The sequence below is a fragment of the Papilio machaon genome, chromosome 13 (assembly GCF_912999745.1).
Source record: "Papilio machaon chromosome 13, ilPapMach1.1, whole genome shotgun sequence".
NCBI lineage: Eukaryota > Metazoa > Arthropoda > Insecta > Lepidoptera > Papilionidae > Papilio > Papilio machaon.
In genome coordinates, this window is record NC_059998.1 from 2,482,301 (window position 1) to 2,497,091 (window position 14,791).

At 35.1% G+C, this 14,791-nt stretch overlaps 2 protein-coding genes across 2 annotated transcripts in view; one reads left to right on the forward strand and one right to left on the reverse strand.

Moving 5' to 3' along the window:
- LOC106717912 (serine/threonine-protein kinase S6KL) overlaps positions 1 to 14,791 on the reverse strand; it is a 50,792-nt gene that overhangs the window by 28,003 nt on the left and 7,998 nt on the right. The window contains exon 7 of the mRNA XM_014511871.2: positions 12,141 to 12,229. Within this exon, the coding sequence (XP_014367357.2) occupies positions 12,141 to 12,229 (89 nt within the window). The remainder of the gene's footprint in view (positions 1 to 12,140; positions 12,230 to 14,791) is intronic.
- On the forward strand, positions 121 to 11,035 carry LOC106717913 (protein bangles and beads). Its single transcript, XM_014511872.2, has 2 exons — positions 121 to 261; positions 9,532 to 11,035. The coding sequence occupies exon 2, from the start codon at positions 9,533 to 9,535 to the stop codon at positions 10,763 to 10,765; it is 1,233 nt and encodes a 410-aa protein (XP_014367358.2). The 5' UTR covers positions 121 to 261; position 9,532; the 3' UTR covers positions 10,766 to 11,035.

The window sequence follows — 14,791 nt, forward strand, 5'->3', positions numbered from 1 at the left end:
AACAACAAAGATGGCCACAAAGCTACAAAGAGAAGCTCGTAATGTGGAGATGGATGTAAAGACTTGCAACGGCAGTGGTCGCGTCTCCGAAACGCACCGCCTATATAAACACAGCGCATTATCAAACAACCACCAATACCTTACCGACCGTCACAGCGCTAGCATATTAACAAATAACCCGATAACAGTTATAATTTTCTTAACTTGTGTAAGTGGTTATTCCTTCGACGCTTCTTCAAATTGCAAGGATCTTAACTTCAGGTAAGTTTAAATAAAATAGAAATTTCTTCAAGCTAATTTTTCCAACGTATACTAATGTTTTTTTCCTTAAAAATTAAATTTCTAAATAAATGTTTTCATACATTCCGTTACTTAATTTTAATTTTATTTATGTAAAGTAAATAAAACCTTTTTTAAATCAAAATAATGCTTGAAATAGACCCAATAACGAAGTGAAATAGTGAAACTTCATTGATTGATAATACAAACATTATACGTTGTCCGTATGTGTATACAATAAATAAAAGACCTTCATATCCTTCACGGTAGGACGGATAACCAGATTCTGGTGCCTGGGACAAAGGCTAACGTTAAGGCAATACCTATAGAATGTACCATGTTAAATATAATTAAGTTTAGATATATAAAAAATAATTTAAAAGTACTAACTATTGATAAATAATTTTAAATAAAAATATTTAATAGAGACGGCGTGCGATTATAAATAATTTTACTCTATTATTTTGTATTAACTATGTTATTAAGCTCGGACAAGTTAGTTTTTTTTCTTAAATTGAAAAAGCTTGTTTTCGGATAGAATCATCGATTGTTAATTGTTTAATAGCCCATTATAGGATTATTTATGGATATGGATATTTATCAAGGTCTAGCAAGTAGGCGAAGCAACAGGTTTATTGAATTTAACCGTTCACCTTACTAAGACATATTTACCCTTAATTGTATGTGCATAAACATGACATTAAATTTAAATAAACAGTATTAGGAAATATTGATTAGATACTAAAGATTTGACAAGTAATTGCATAAATTAATAACGTTTTGTTTGCCTATTTATTCATGGTAAAATTAATATAAAAGCATTATTTACCAATATTTCTTTAAAAGCCTAAATAATCGTTATGATAATTATTTGGAAATTATAACACGACAGTTTGTTTTTTGTTCGTCGCTATTATCTATAGTGCTACGATCGGATATTTGTTACATTCAAACTAAAGACGGGAAAAAGTTTCGTAGCAGTTAAAATTGTTTACGTCGCAAAAATTATTTGGTAGTAAGTTATTAAATTAATTTTATTGTAAATTTGCTTTATCGATAATAATTTAAAAATAATAAGTAAATTCGTAACGCTGGTCATTAAAATGTAGTCGTACTGTAAATGAACTAAAGCGAAACATAACAATGATAAAAAATCGCCAGCACACCTTCCAGTTTATCGCACAAAGGATAAGAAAAACTAATAATGTCCATGACTCAGCCCTGACTGAGCTATATAATTTAGATCGAGATAAAAAAAGATGTAGCTTTTGTTGCAAAAGAACGCCATAATCGTCCGCCGCGCAAACAAGAGCATAACATGATGTAGAAATCAATCATAACGACTGACAGGAGCGTTCCCTGAGTTGCCAGATTAAAAAATACTGATTTTAGACGCATACCTCTGTTTTACAAGGTTTTCCGCACTAACCTTGGGTTTCTGAGACCAAAATATCTGTAATCATATCGATAAAACATATCGTCATCCATGTCATTATCTTTGACAAAACAGAGAAAACAATATCTTTTAAACGCAGATTTAGGTCTCAAAAAACCACCGTAAGTCCTGTATTAACATTTAATATAACAGTACCATTTACGCATGCCTGAAAAAACCAAGCAAAGACATAAAAGTGAAAATATAATGACTTTTTAGTTCACGTAATTTACAAAATATTGATTTGGACGGTTCATAATTCCTTGTTACAATACCCGTAATAGAATAAAATAATATGGCGACACTTGCCGCCTACAATGTCCAGCAAATTATAGTTAAGGCACGTGTAATGTGATTTACGCAGTATCTTTCAAGCGCAAATTCGCAATATTATAATAGCGTAAAATTTCGCAGCATTACAACATTAACGTTATTAAAGGAAAAAATACACTTTTATGAACTCTACATATAAAATAATAATAAAAATTACTAAGACAATCATCAAAGTTCTATAAGTAGTTTAAGTTATCAATAGCCAAATCGCTATACTAAATGAATCTGAAATAGTATTGTTCGCATTTGCAGCTACCAGTAAGAAAAACACTGATATATATGTCGGAACCGTCATGTAAAAAACAACTATTTTGTATAATATAGGGATTCAATTAAATATTTGAGTTTCAATATCATTAACGAGAAAAACAACACTTTTTCGTCCACCTGAAACACTCGAAGCTGCTAAAGAATTGTATAAACTCAAGGTAACCTTCCGAAGGGGACAATGGTCCATTATTACGATTTTCACGGATCACGGATATTTAGTCAAGCCTGTAACTGAGATTCACACAATAAACACTTTCCGACAGCCAAGGACAAATAGCCGAACAATACGTTAGCTAAAGAAAATCCACAGAATTAGACATTGAGATAAAAATAAGTTCAGACGATGTAAATAGTTTTACATGCCAGTAACAATGTAGGTAATAGTTTTTTAATCTAACAAGATACATTTGATTTTCGAACATGAAAAATTCAAGACTTTCATCAGTAATAAATACCTTTTAAGTAGGGGTCTAGAATTGAAATATAATATTAATTCCTGATAAAAAATCAGCTGTAGTTTAGTTTTAAATATCTTGAAGTTAAGTTTATCGCTAAGTAAAAAAATGATACCTATTTCTTAAATTAGACAATACAATTGAATAGGCATGAAACATTCTCTACAATTAAATTTAAATATTCACATGCGAAATCGCGTGAAGCCTTGAACATAAATTTTTAATAGATATAAAATTCTTCCTATTTAAACTGTTGAACCAGTGTTTATGTACGCAGGCAAAAGAACCTTGGCAATTATTAGAAGGGCTTGACGTTTTCACATTAATTGACATAGCAAAATGTTTTTGTTAGTAAAATCTAAGATACTGTTTAGAATACATTATCAAACATCGACATTTTCGTTAAGGGTTGTCACAAAAGTACATCGAATTTAAAGTAAGACATATAAGCTCATAATAATAATTACTTATGCGTTCATTCTATGACTGTACTATTTGCAACGATAAAATCATGCAAACAATGTTAATTTAAATAAATGCATTTTCCGTAATGCATCGACAAATACAAAGTAGATACAATAGATGTACTAGACTTTGACAAAGACGGAATAAAAGTGGAGCAAATAGAAAACTATACACCAAAGAAAATCATTATAAAATCAATCAAAACAAGAAGTCAACAACCTAATAGTTATGTCAGTGTGTAAACGAAATATTATTCAATCGGCATCAATATTTATATAAGTAAAGTCGGAGCGAGTTTGGATCAGAACGGGTACATTTTGTTGACATTTACACCGGGCGGGCTGACCGGTGCCGTTACACTCTTCCGCTGGCATTGACCTAAGATATGCACCAACTGAGATGCTCACTCACTCACCTCGTATATTATATTTCGAAATACAACCTGTTGTATAATCTGGCTTACAACACTCACAAACTCTTAAAGCTTTAGACATATTACAAGTCAACTTACGGAATCGTATTAAATGATTATCGAATCTCTTACTGTATAATTTATAATCTGTGTTAATGTTATAAAGAAAGATTTTTATATGATAGGTAAACTTTGTACAGATTTTAATAATTATTCGTCATTCAAAAGTCAATCCTTCCTTGATCGTATAACTTCACGCAATCCATCCATCGCTTCTTAATGTAAAATATAAATAATGATTTCACAGTTACCAAAAAATCTCTATTGTCCGTAATGATATCTTAATCTATGTATTAACCAGTGAGATTAAGGGGCGTGAGCCATTCCAGCCATTCCCGTTGAGCTATAAGATTTGAAAAGTGGTAATCAATTCAATTAAATGAAATTCATTGCTTTTTATAAAAAGTTTCTTTTGTAATTTGAAATAATTAAGTGCATCTTTTAATAGCATGTTTTTAATTTTAACAGCCGCATATAAATTTTCATTGGTGTTCGTCTCAATAGACCGGTTATATGATGGAGCAACGTGTATTTTTGATGTAACAGATTTCATGACCATTTGGTATTTATGTAATGGAATTTGGAATTGGAATTATTATTATTATAACAATTCTGTAATTCATTGACACGCTTAGTAAATTATGAAATGCTTAGAAATGGCGAAAAGTGGATGGCTGAGGTTCATTTGGCCACACCAAATGGAAGTCCGTGATCTCTGCCCACCCCTCTGGGTAACAGGCGTGAGTTGTGTGTGTACTTAATATAATAAATGTTAGAAGAAAAATTGCAAAAGATTTTATTATATTAAATAAAAATAAACTGCCTCGGAACCAACACATTAGCGAATGCCGTTGGAATCCGTATGAAAACAAATTTACCGATACATAAATACCACCAGTAAACATGGGTGTCGTGTAATTTAATCCATTTACAATGTTTTCCATAACGACTGTTATTGACTTTATCGTTTATTTACAAATGGGACTTTTATTGGGTGCGTCGTTGGTCTGATGAAACCCGTTATTCGATCGATTGCATTGTGCAACGTTCGAGCGTCGATCAGCAGGCTCATTGTCCACAGACATTGCTTCTACTGCCTATCCTATTATCTCAAAATGAATACATTAAACTGCCTAGCGATGACATTTGACTCTCATGTAACACTTACAATATCAAGGACTGGGTTTTTGTATTAACAAATAGAACAAGGTAAACTTTGAAAATTTTAAGTTATCTCTGTCCATTCCTCTAGAACGGAGTGGACTTGAGCGATAGTAATTTTAGGATTAGAACCTACGATAAAATCAAAAAAATTGCCTAACAGCCTATGATAATTGTATAGACTACAATATAAGGCAATAAACACGAGAAACGAAACTTAGCCCTATAGTAATTGATCAATTTATCTGAAAGTAGGGAGCATAATTAAAGAAGTAGCGAAGACATCAGTCTCATTTTAAAGAGTATAACCGTGAATTAACAAAAAATCGTCTGGCAGATCTAGACGGCTGTATCTTAAGGACCCACAGACCGGTGCGTCTCCTCTTGAATTTTAATGTCAGATTGTGACCAATTTAATGTGAGTTACAATGTAATAAACAATTGCACGTATTCCAACTTCGCCCGAGGCGCGACCACATGAATGAATGAACGAAACTTATTAATGCCGTTCGCAAGAACGGCGATAGATGGAAGCTAAACTCGTTTGACACACGACACTGACATTTGCGGGGTTTTTTTTTTGTTGTAAAGAAAAAAATGCTTAACATGGAATAAAGGTGCTTATAAATTGTTAAACATTTGTCAAAGTATAAAAGGTCAATTTAAAATATAAAGACTTGTTTAGTCACGGACTTGAGTGCAGAGACGACACGATGTAACACAAAACTTTTAAATGACATTTAAAGACCCTTTAAAGAATTTAAATTTACATTTAAATTCATATTTAAGCTTACATTTAAATTCTCTAAGTCTCTTACGCGTCACGTAAGTGTGCAACTTATTTCAAAAACTAGGAAACCTGTACAATGCATTTCATTTTGCAATTGGACCGGCTGACAGTTTATTGATATCAAAGGAATATAATGTTGGAAACGTTCATGGTAGAATTTTTAGAAACGTAGTCCTTTAGAAGTAATTTCCAACAGCACTAAAAAAACGATAATCAGATATCGCATTGTGACTAGCATAATAAAATTTACTTTAAGAGCAACATAATGATAATCGTGATCATGAGATTTAAAGAATTTTTTAAAACACAGCAAATAAATATGGGAACAAATTGTCTCAGAATACGTGATCCCAATGTAAACACGAGTTATGGCGTTGCTTCTCCGACACATGCTGCGCAGAATAACTTCGGCTGAGACGTGGTAAAGTAATTGCACTATAGAATAGTCACGACTCGCCATCATTATGCCGCGGATGAGGTCTCTTGAATCTAAAGGACGATACCGATGTTCTGCGAAACGATTGAGTTAATTTCAAAACAAGCTGCGATTGCCATCTCCGTGCATTTTATTGCTTTTGATAGCTCGTTAAAAATAATTTAACTTGCGATTTACTAGATTACTTGTTATCTAGAACATAGCCGGTAAATATATATAAATGTTTTATATCTTTATTTATAAAAGTACATAGTATGTTCAATATATTTGCTGTGATATATGTAAGAAACTCCTTGGAACTTTTGGATTGTGTGCAAAACGACAGGAGTAAGAATGGATTGTCTACTAACGTGAAGATTTTAACCGTGAAAATTATTATTTATTACCTAATACAATAACTGTCAACCAAATAAGTTGACTGGTAACTGCGATTACGAATCTGGAATTAGCTTTGAAACTATAGAGTGGAAATTTTTAGTCTATTACTTAGCGACTTTTTAGTGCTTATAGACTTGTTTCGTTCGTTTCTAGATCTATTTAACAATATCAATAAGTTACGTGGTTTTTATGACACGGGCCTTGCGAAATTTGATCTCTCAACGATGTTGCGACAATATCCATGCGACACGGTTCAACGCCGGTATTTGCGTAATGCACACATTTGTTTTTTAGTTTCATTTGACCGTAACCGATACAACTGTAACAATTACGTACTTGATGAGAGAAAATTGTTATAAAATATAATCAGATCACGGTTAAGGTTGGATTTAAATGAAAAATTAACATTTTATATTTATTTATCGAAGCACCGACATGCTTTTATATCTTTTTTGGATTTAAGGGTAGATAAAGAAAGCTTTCAAGTTTTCATAACGAATTTTTCATTAACGAATTCAAAGCTTTCATAACATAGAATCAACTAGAAAGTACTAGAAAAGCGTTGGTGGCGCAGTCTTATGCGCTTGATTGGACCGGACCGAAATCCACACTTTGATCGATCGGTTCGATCGCCGTCGTGTATACCAAAGTTGTTCTGTTGTTTGTGTTGGATTTCTTATGCACCTACATTTTTCCGACGTTCTTTCAGTGAAGGGAAACGTAGGATGCAAGTTGCACATATCGGCCGATTCAACCAACCTGCACTGGGCTTACGTAGTCGACTACGTCGACTATGGCCTAGTCACCCCTAACTTGGGTAGGCTTCGAGACCCTCGGTGGGGACTAAAAGAGTTGACGATGATAACTAGATCCGATAGATATTAGTGAATTAAAATAATAGTCATATGCCAGCATGAAAGTCGATTTATTGTTTAAATCGATTAAAAAATCAATATTGTCACAAAAACGATACATAATGCGCTTACTAAGGAGCATCGCGTAACGTGGAAAAGCACCACATAAGTATTAACAGCCGTCGCCGGCATATTTTTTGATTGGCACAATGAGCTGGGCATGCGCTGCTTCAATTGAAAGATTGGCCGCCGTGTGGGAAGGCGACAATCCTTGCCCTCAGCCGCGCCGAGGATTTCCTTCCAGAAAATAACTCGCGAACAATCTTTTATATCAACCTTATCCGTTTTGCAACTAACATGGCGCCGTTTTGAAACAAAACCATACATTTGTACCAAATAAGATATCAGAAAGAAGTAGATGGCAAAAGAGTTAAAATAGACGACTTCCAATTATTCAAATTTTCGTGAGACATTATCATTAATATGGAAATCGGCTAAACACTCATTTGTCCGGTGTGTCAGTGAGCGACGGGCCGCGTCCGCGGAATAATACCAGTCCCACTCACCCTGATGAAAGGCCCCCGATGGGCACTAAATTAATCGGTGCCGACACCGGACAAATGTACGTGTTTTAGCCGTTTTCCATAGTAGTTAGACGACTTTCATATCTAAACCGTAAAATGCGGTATCATCCCGTTAACTTTGCTCCAGAGGTCTAAAGTACTCAAATCGACCACTGAAAATAATAGCAAAGTTTCTAGGTAAAATACATCACAGTTTCCAAGAGCCAGTTCTACAGGATTTTATCTGTCTTATTAAATCGAGATAGGTTGGCTGTAAAATTGGATCTTTTTTTTCTCTGGCGCCGTTTTGTTCGAGCCAGATGCATAAAAAATATAAAAGACATTTATTACATGTAGAAACAGGTCGAGCGTAATAACAGGTAACAATCGTATAAGACCAGGGTTACGAAAGTCATTATGTACTTATTTGGAGCCATTGATTGCTGCGGATAAAAACCTGTAAATAATATCCAACTCATCTGATGTATGGGTTTAATGCACTCTTTTGACCTTATAAAATAGTAGCATATTTTTTTTTGATCACTGTAGTTCATACATACATATATTAAATGGAAAAATTCTATTTAAAAACAATTGACGTGCATGTTCTTCAACACTAAGAGGAATTGTAGTTCCAGATAAGATAGGGGGTGCTTAACTGGAACTTCATACTTCATGTACTTACGGATCTTAGAATGAATCACAGCACGCATGCGATGCCATCTATTGTGCATTCTAGTTGCCGATTCTATTCAATGAGCCGATTATAATTCAGGTAACGTTCGTCACTCGTCTGGCCGGATCATCCATATTACCGACGCGCGTTTCGCATCCTGCCAACCAAGCACGCGCTAGGAAGTGTCCATCTTGTGTGAAGTCACAGAACGATTTCTGTTTTTATTACTCTGATAAAACTTTTCTAGAATAATCTTACCCTTAATATGTTACCGTTCCTGCCGAGGCCTGGCAAACTCCTCGAACCTTAACTAAATAGTTCGTTTATATTGTAGACAAAACTATTTTTCGTAATAGAAACAGTTTTTAATATGAAAATTATAGCAATAGTCAGTAAAAAACGTAGGTAAAACAAGTAAATTTTATAGCACGAAGTATAATCTAATCTATTTGCGGATCGACGCGAAACCGCATTCCAGTAGGAGCTGGGATATCGCGTTAAAGCCTCCTCGGTCGCCCGCTATAAATAGACGGATCGGGTCCTACGACCGGCTACCTTAATGTATTGCACATGAGACACCTGCATTAACACAAAAGGTACATTATTCCATAAAGAGCAAGAAGTATTTATTTGAAAAGTTTCCATGCCTTTGAAATCTGTTATTCTCATGTGAAATAACGATGTATACTCAAATGGCAAATTATAGACGTTGCAACAACAATAGCGTGCATCCTATTTATTTAAATTATGTTCAATTCTATTCAAGTGACAGATAGGGGGTACCCTCATCGGAAGCCCTTAAGGTGATTCAGCCTTAATTGGAAAATTGCTGTAAAACATCGAAGCCGGCCAGACTCGTAACATTGGCCTTACTGCGTTCATAGTTCACTAGCGTACGATAAATATAAGTAATTTTTTTTAGATTCCGTGGTCAAACAACTTATAGCATTTTTTTTGTTTACAGAATGAAGGTTTTAATATTCTGCATGGCCTTTGCGGCTGTGACGCTGGCGATGCCGGTCGCTGAGGAAAAACCTGTGGCGCCTGTTGCAGCTGAACCAGCCCCAGTATCCAAAATTGACGAAGTACAACCTCAAGTAAAAGCTGATGACGCGGTTGTTGAAGAAAAAAAGCCTGAACAAACAGTAGACACTAAAGAGTCTGAAAAACCACAAGTACCCGAAGTTAAGAGTGCTCCGGTTGAACCGACACCTGAAGAAGTCAAGTCAGAAGCTTCTGTTCCAGCAGCTGTGGTCCCAGATGTTAAGATTGAAGCTCCTGAACCTAAATCAGCAGCGCCTGTTGTTGCAGTTGATTCAGAGTCTGATGTTAAGCCAGTAGAGAAACAATCTGAAGAAGCTAAGCCTGAAGAAAAAAAAGATGAACCTCAAGTAAAATCGGTAGTAGTTGAGGAAGTCAAACCAGCAACTGAAGCTAAGGTTGATGAAGTCAAGGAGGTACCATCTGTACCTGCACCTAAATCCGCTTTACTCAAGGAAGCAATTGATGTCGTAGCAGCTGTCAAAAATCCTGCTGCTGTCGCTGATGAGATTGTTGCCATCTCTTCTCCTGAAAAGTCAGAAGAAGCAGTTCCAGCGACAAAGAATGCCGAACCCATTTCCGATGAAAAAAAAGAAGAAACTCCCGTTCCAGCACTAAAAACTAGCCTTGCTGAAGAAAGCAAGCCATCGGAAACTAAAACAGAGGAAAAACCAGAAAATGTAGAGGTTCCAGCCACGGCACCTGTTGTAAAAGCAGCACCCGTTGAAATCAAATCTGGCGATGCCAGTTCAGCTTCCGTCGACGATTCATTACGAGTAGTTCGCGACACCGTTGACGACAAAAAAGCAGTCGCATCACCCGCTACAGAAGTCAAAGCGGCTGAACCATCAGCGGCAGTAGAAGCACCGAAAGAAAGTGAAGAAGAAAAGAAACAAGAACCTAAGGCGGTCGAAACTGTAGTAGCGAGCCAGCCAGCCAAGGAAACGCCCGTCGCAGAGGCCGCAGTAGCCGCAGTAGTTGCACCGAAATCTAGTGAAGCAGAATCTAAAACTGTTAAAGATGAGGAGAAGCCTGTAGGCGATGCGCCAGCTGACAGCTCAGAGGAGAGCGCCGAGAGCAGTGAAAAGAAGGGCGATAGCGCGGAATCGTCAGAGGAGGTCGCCGACAAAAAGGGGAACGAGGGATCCAAATCTTAAATTAGTGAAATAAGCGCAGTTGGCGGTAGGCGTGTGTCGACAGCGAGCCTCGACACGCGCGTTCCGCCCGGCGAACCGCGTAAGAGTAGTCCCACGTGGCTGCGATGGCGGTCGCCTACCCGCGTTCCTACGAACGCCACTCGACTATTCATTAGACCTAGAGACTTATTTAAATAGTTCAGCTGAAATTACCTACGTTGTAATTATAATTTCACGAAGTAAATTATCGAATTTCCGGTAATGTAAGAAATAAACTACTTTTTATAATTATACGTCTTTTACTTTTATCATATTATTATTAAAGTATTTCTTATAAAATATAGTAAAAAAAGACTATTTCTTAACTGTATGTATTCACACATTTCAAAGTTCGATATGATTTCTAAAAATTTATTTCAAAATAGTATTAATAAACGTCAATGTTTACCAACTATAAAAATATGAAATTAACTTCTTAGGAATGCATAACGAAATATACTATACGTATTATTACATTTTAATGTTTTATAATGGAAACAAGAATCACACAAATTATACACGGGCATATCTTACTACGTGTGTAACATTTTGTTAAGAAACAAATTTATCGGCAAAACAATATTTTAAGCAATGGAGACGATTCTATATTGCAATATGAATATTTATCTTGAGTCATACACATTATTTCCTTGCAACGATCAGTTGGTTACGATTAAATTTTCATATTATAAAGTTAAGGAATTAATTTAAATTACATAAAATAACTTTTAATGGATGTTAAATATTATCAAAAGTACTTTATCTTCGTATATTATAGAAGAATATCGTTTATGATACAAATGTAGTGACAAAATACTAACTGCCACACCTAGAAACGTTTAATGGTAACTTAAGTCCTTTTCTCAAAATAAATCAACACCATATGAAAATCTTCTTATCTATATATATAAAAGAAAGACGTGTTAGTTACACTATTTATAACTCAAGAACGGCTGAATCGGTTTGACTGAAAATTGGTGGGCAGGTAGCTTAGAACCAGGAAACGGACATAGGATAGTTTTTACCCCGTTTTCTATTTTTTATTCCGTGCGGACGGAGTCGCGGGTAAAAGCTAGTCTTATATATGTAAAAGAAAGTCGTGTTAGTTACACTATTTATAACTCAATATCAGTCGAACTGATTTAGCTGAAAATTGATGGGGAGGTAGCTTAGAACTAGGAGACGGACATAGGAACTTTTTTATCTTGTGTGCATTTTTTTATTCCACGCGGACGGAGTCGCGGGTAAAAACTAGTTCTCAATATAAAAAAGTCATAAAAACTAATATCAAGATTATTTTTAATCTATAAGACATTTGAAAACATTGTGACAGTATACGATTTTAAATAGCACTTACCTCATCAGTCAACATCCTACAAGCAAGCACGCCCAACGACCACCAGTCAACAGCATGACCATACGGCTCCCGACTAAGAATTTCAGGGGCTACGGACAACGAGAAAGGACACATACTTAGTACTAAGCCATGCTACCAAAAACATGCAATATAAATCGAAATTTAATCTTATCAGTAAGACAAGACAACTCATTAATTTTATAACCAACAAGCACAACTGACAACAATAAAACAACGGAAATACATCGATATATTTGTCTTTCTGTCTGACTCCTTCTCTTCTCTTGGGTGATCGTGAACTGAACATGGATGGTACTTGGACTTTGGTGTCATTTGTTATATGTACTACAGTGAAACTTGGTTAAGTGGGACCTGGATAAGTGAGAAACCTCCATAACTGGAACTCATGCTGAGGTCCCAACACTTTGGCACTGAATTACCTCTGTTAGTGGGACGAGGTAAACCTCTATATCTGGGATTTGTTCTTTCGATTTATCATCATAGTTACCTCTATAACTGAGACAACGAATAAATATTATATGCATAAACCTCTGTAACTGAGATAACATTGTTTGTTTACTCATTCTTATTCTACCCACAAATTCCACACGTAATTCCAAGTACGTAAGTACAAATTTTGAGCTTCAATTACCTTCAGTTTTAGTTTCGCTTTACTATCATACAGATGTTTATTTGAAAATGAAAATGTCAAAACGAAAGCTACAATCGTTATCATTACGTGAAAAACTGAAGTTAATATCCGTTTATGAAAGTGGGAAGACACGCGAAGAAGTTTATTTTATTAACACGTTATTTTATTTAATGATCGCACCTGTATAACTGAAATAACCTGATTCTCACCTCCATTAATGGAACCCTCTGTAAATGAGACAGATATTTATTTATACCTGTATATCTGAGACACTGGGTAAGTGGAATACCTCTATAAGTGAAACGACATTGCAGGTCCCTTGATGTCTCACTTAACCAGGTTTCACTGTATATACTTCGGCTATCAAATATAAAACGAATTTTTCAAATCCATTAGTCCTTAAAATTAGCGTGTCCAAAAAAGATCAACTGTAGTTGGCCAACTGTGGTAGTTTTTTTATGGTCTAGATATAAAGCAAAAAAAAATTACTGATGACTGTGTTATTGCGATACATTACATAACCCGAAACTAAGGGATTAGCATGAATAAAAACTGACAATGTCAATTGCTGGCATCGGCTACAAGTGGTACATCCTGTTTGAGAACCACGAGTGTGGAAACGTACACATTTTTCAATCAACAATAACACATATAGGTAACACATGATTCTGAACGATGATTCATAGAACAGATAATCCATCTCTCCAAAGAGATAACTTTTACCACTTTTGCATGTCTTTATTGTTTTCAATCGTTTTCGTATTAGAAACCCCCTATAGACAGTAACGGTTTTAGCTCTAAAGGGCACCAGGGGAAGGTTCTCCGGCTCCCTCTATCACACACAAAATACGCGGCAGCCGTGGAGTTACGGAAATCGAGCCCTTACAACTACGTAAGACTGTGTAATTCACAGACTTGCAGCGCCCCTTCTGTTCAGTGTCCTGGGCCCAATCGCCCCCTACGCTAACGCCGGCCCTGCCTAGATGATGCCACTTGAATTGTACCTATATACCTCATGATAAGGCTAATAGCTAGTTAATATACATCTGTAGTCCCTCTCAGAAGAATATTACTTTTTCTCAACCCAGAGTAATGCGACTTTACAGAGAGGGCAAGTCTTCCTGCGTTTCGGCCACTTCGATTCCGAAAGTAGATCACTATATAGGTATTATATTTCTCATTCCATATTAATGATTTAAAATTAATCTTAAATTAAAAAAACTATGTTAATACTTCATGATTTATTCACATATTTATAGTATAAATTATCACAAGACTAAGATTTTTTGCATTTTTTTTTTTGAACTTATACATCACAACATATATCTCCCGTTACACACATAAACTCTATTATAAAACAGCCATTATTAGACACATATATCAAAATCTTTTCAAATAAGGCCATATTTAGTGCAATTAATATAATATTTTACATTGTGCTCGATATATAATAACTTTAAAACTTATAACGAGGCACGATACAGGTATTAAGATAGAATTAAAACATATTGTCCTATCACCAGACTCGCCAGACTATGACAGGCGACGCATCATCTCTTATAAGGTACTCACTGATATGAAAAAGACGAATTTATTCAAAAGTTTTTATATGATAGGCCCTAAATACTATTGAAGACTGAAAAAGTATACAATTAGATAAAGAAATATTGTTTTAACACTTTACATGGGTGACAATCAACTGGGATTCCAGCCCATATTTTGAATTCATAATCCAGTTATAGTAGTTTGTAATATTAATATTAAAGCATTAGGGCTTATAGAATCTCAAAGATACTAAAAAGTGTGTCTTTAAAATTATAAAAATTTGATATTATGTAATAAAAAAAAACACAAATTATATATGTTTTTTATTTTTTAGATGGCAAACGAGCTAGCGGCCACCTGAATTCTCTGAAATAGCAAAACGACCGCTGCTCATAGACATTAGCTTAATTTCGCCCAATTTAATCGACGGATAATAAAACGTACGAAAAGAAAA

Bases quoted from the DNA above. Each gene is read 5' to 3' on its own strand.
- LOC106717913 (XM_014511872.2), top strand. From the start codon at position 9,533: ATGAAGGTTTTAATATTCTGCATGGCCTTTGCGGCTGTGACGCTGGCG.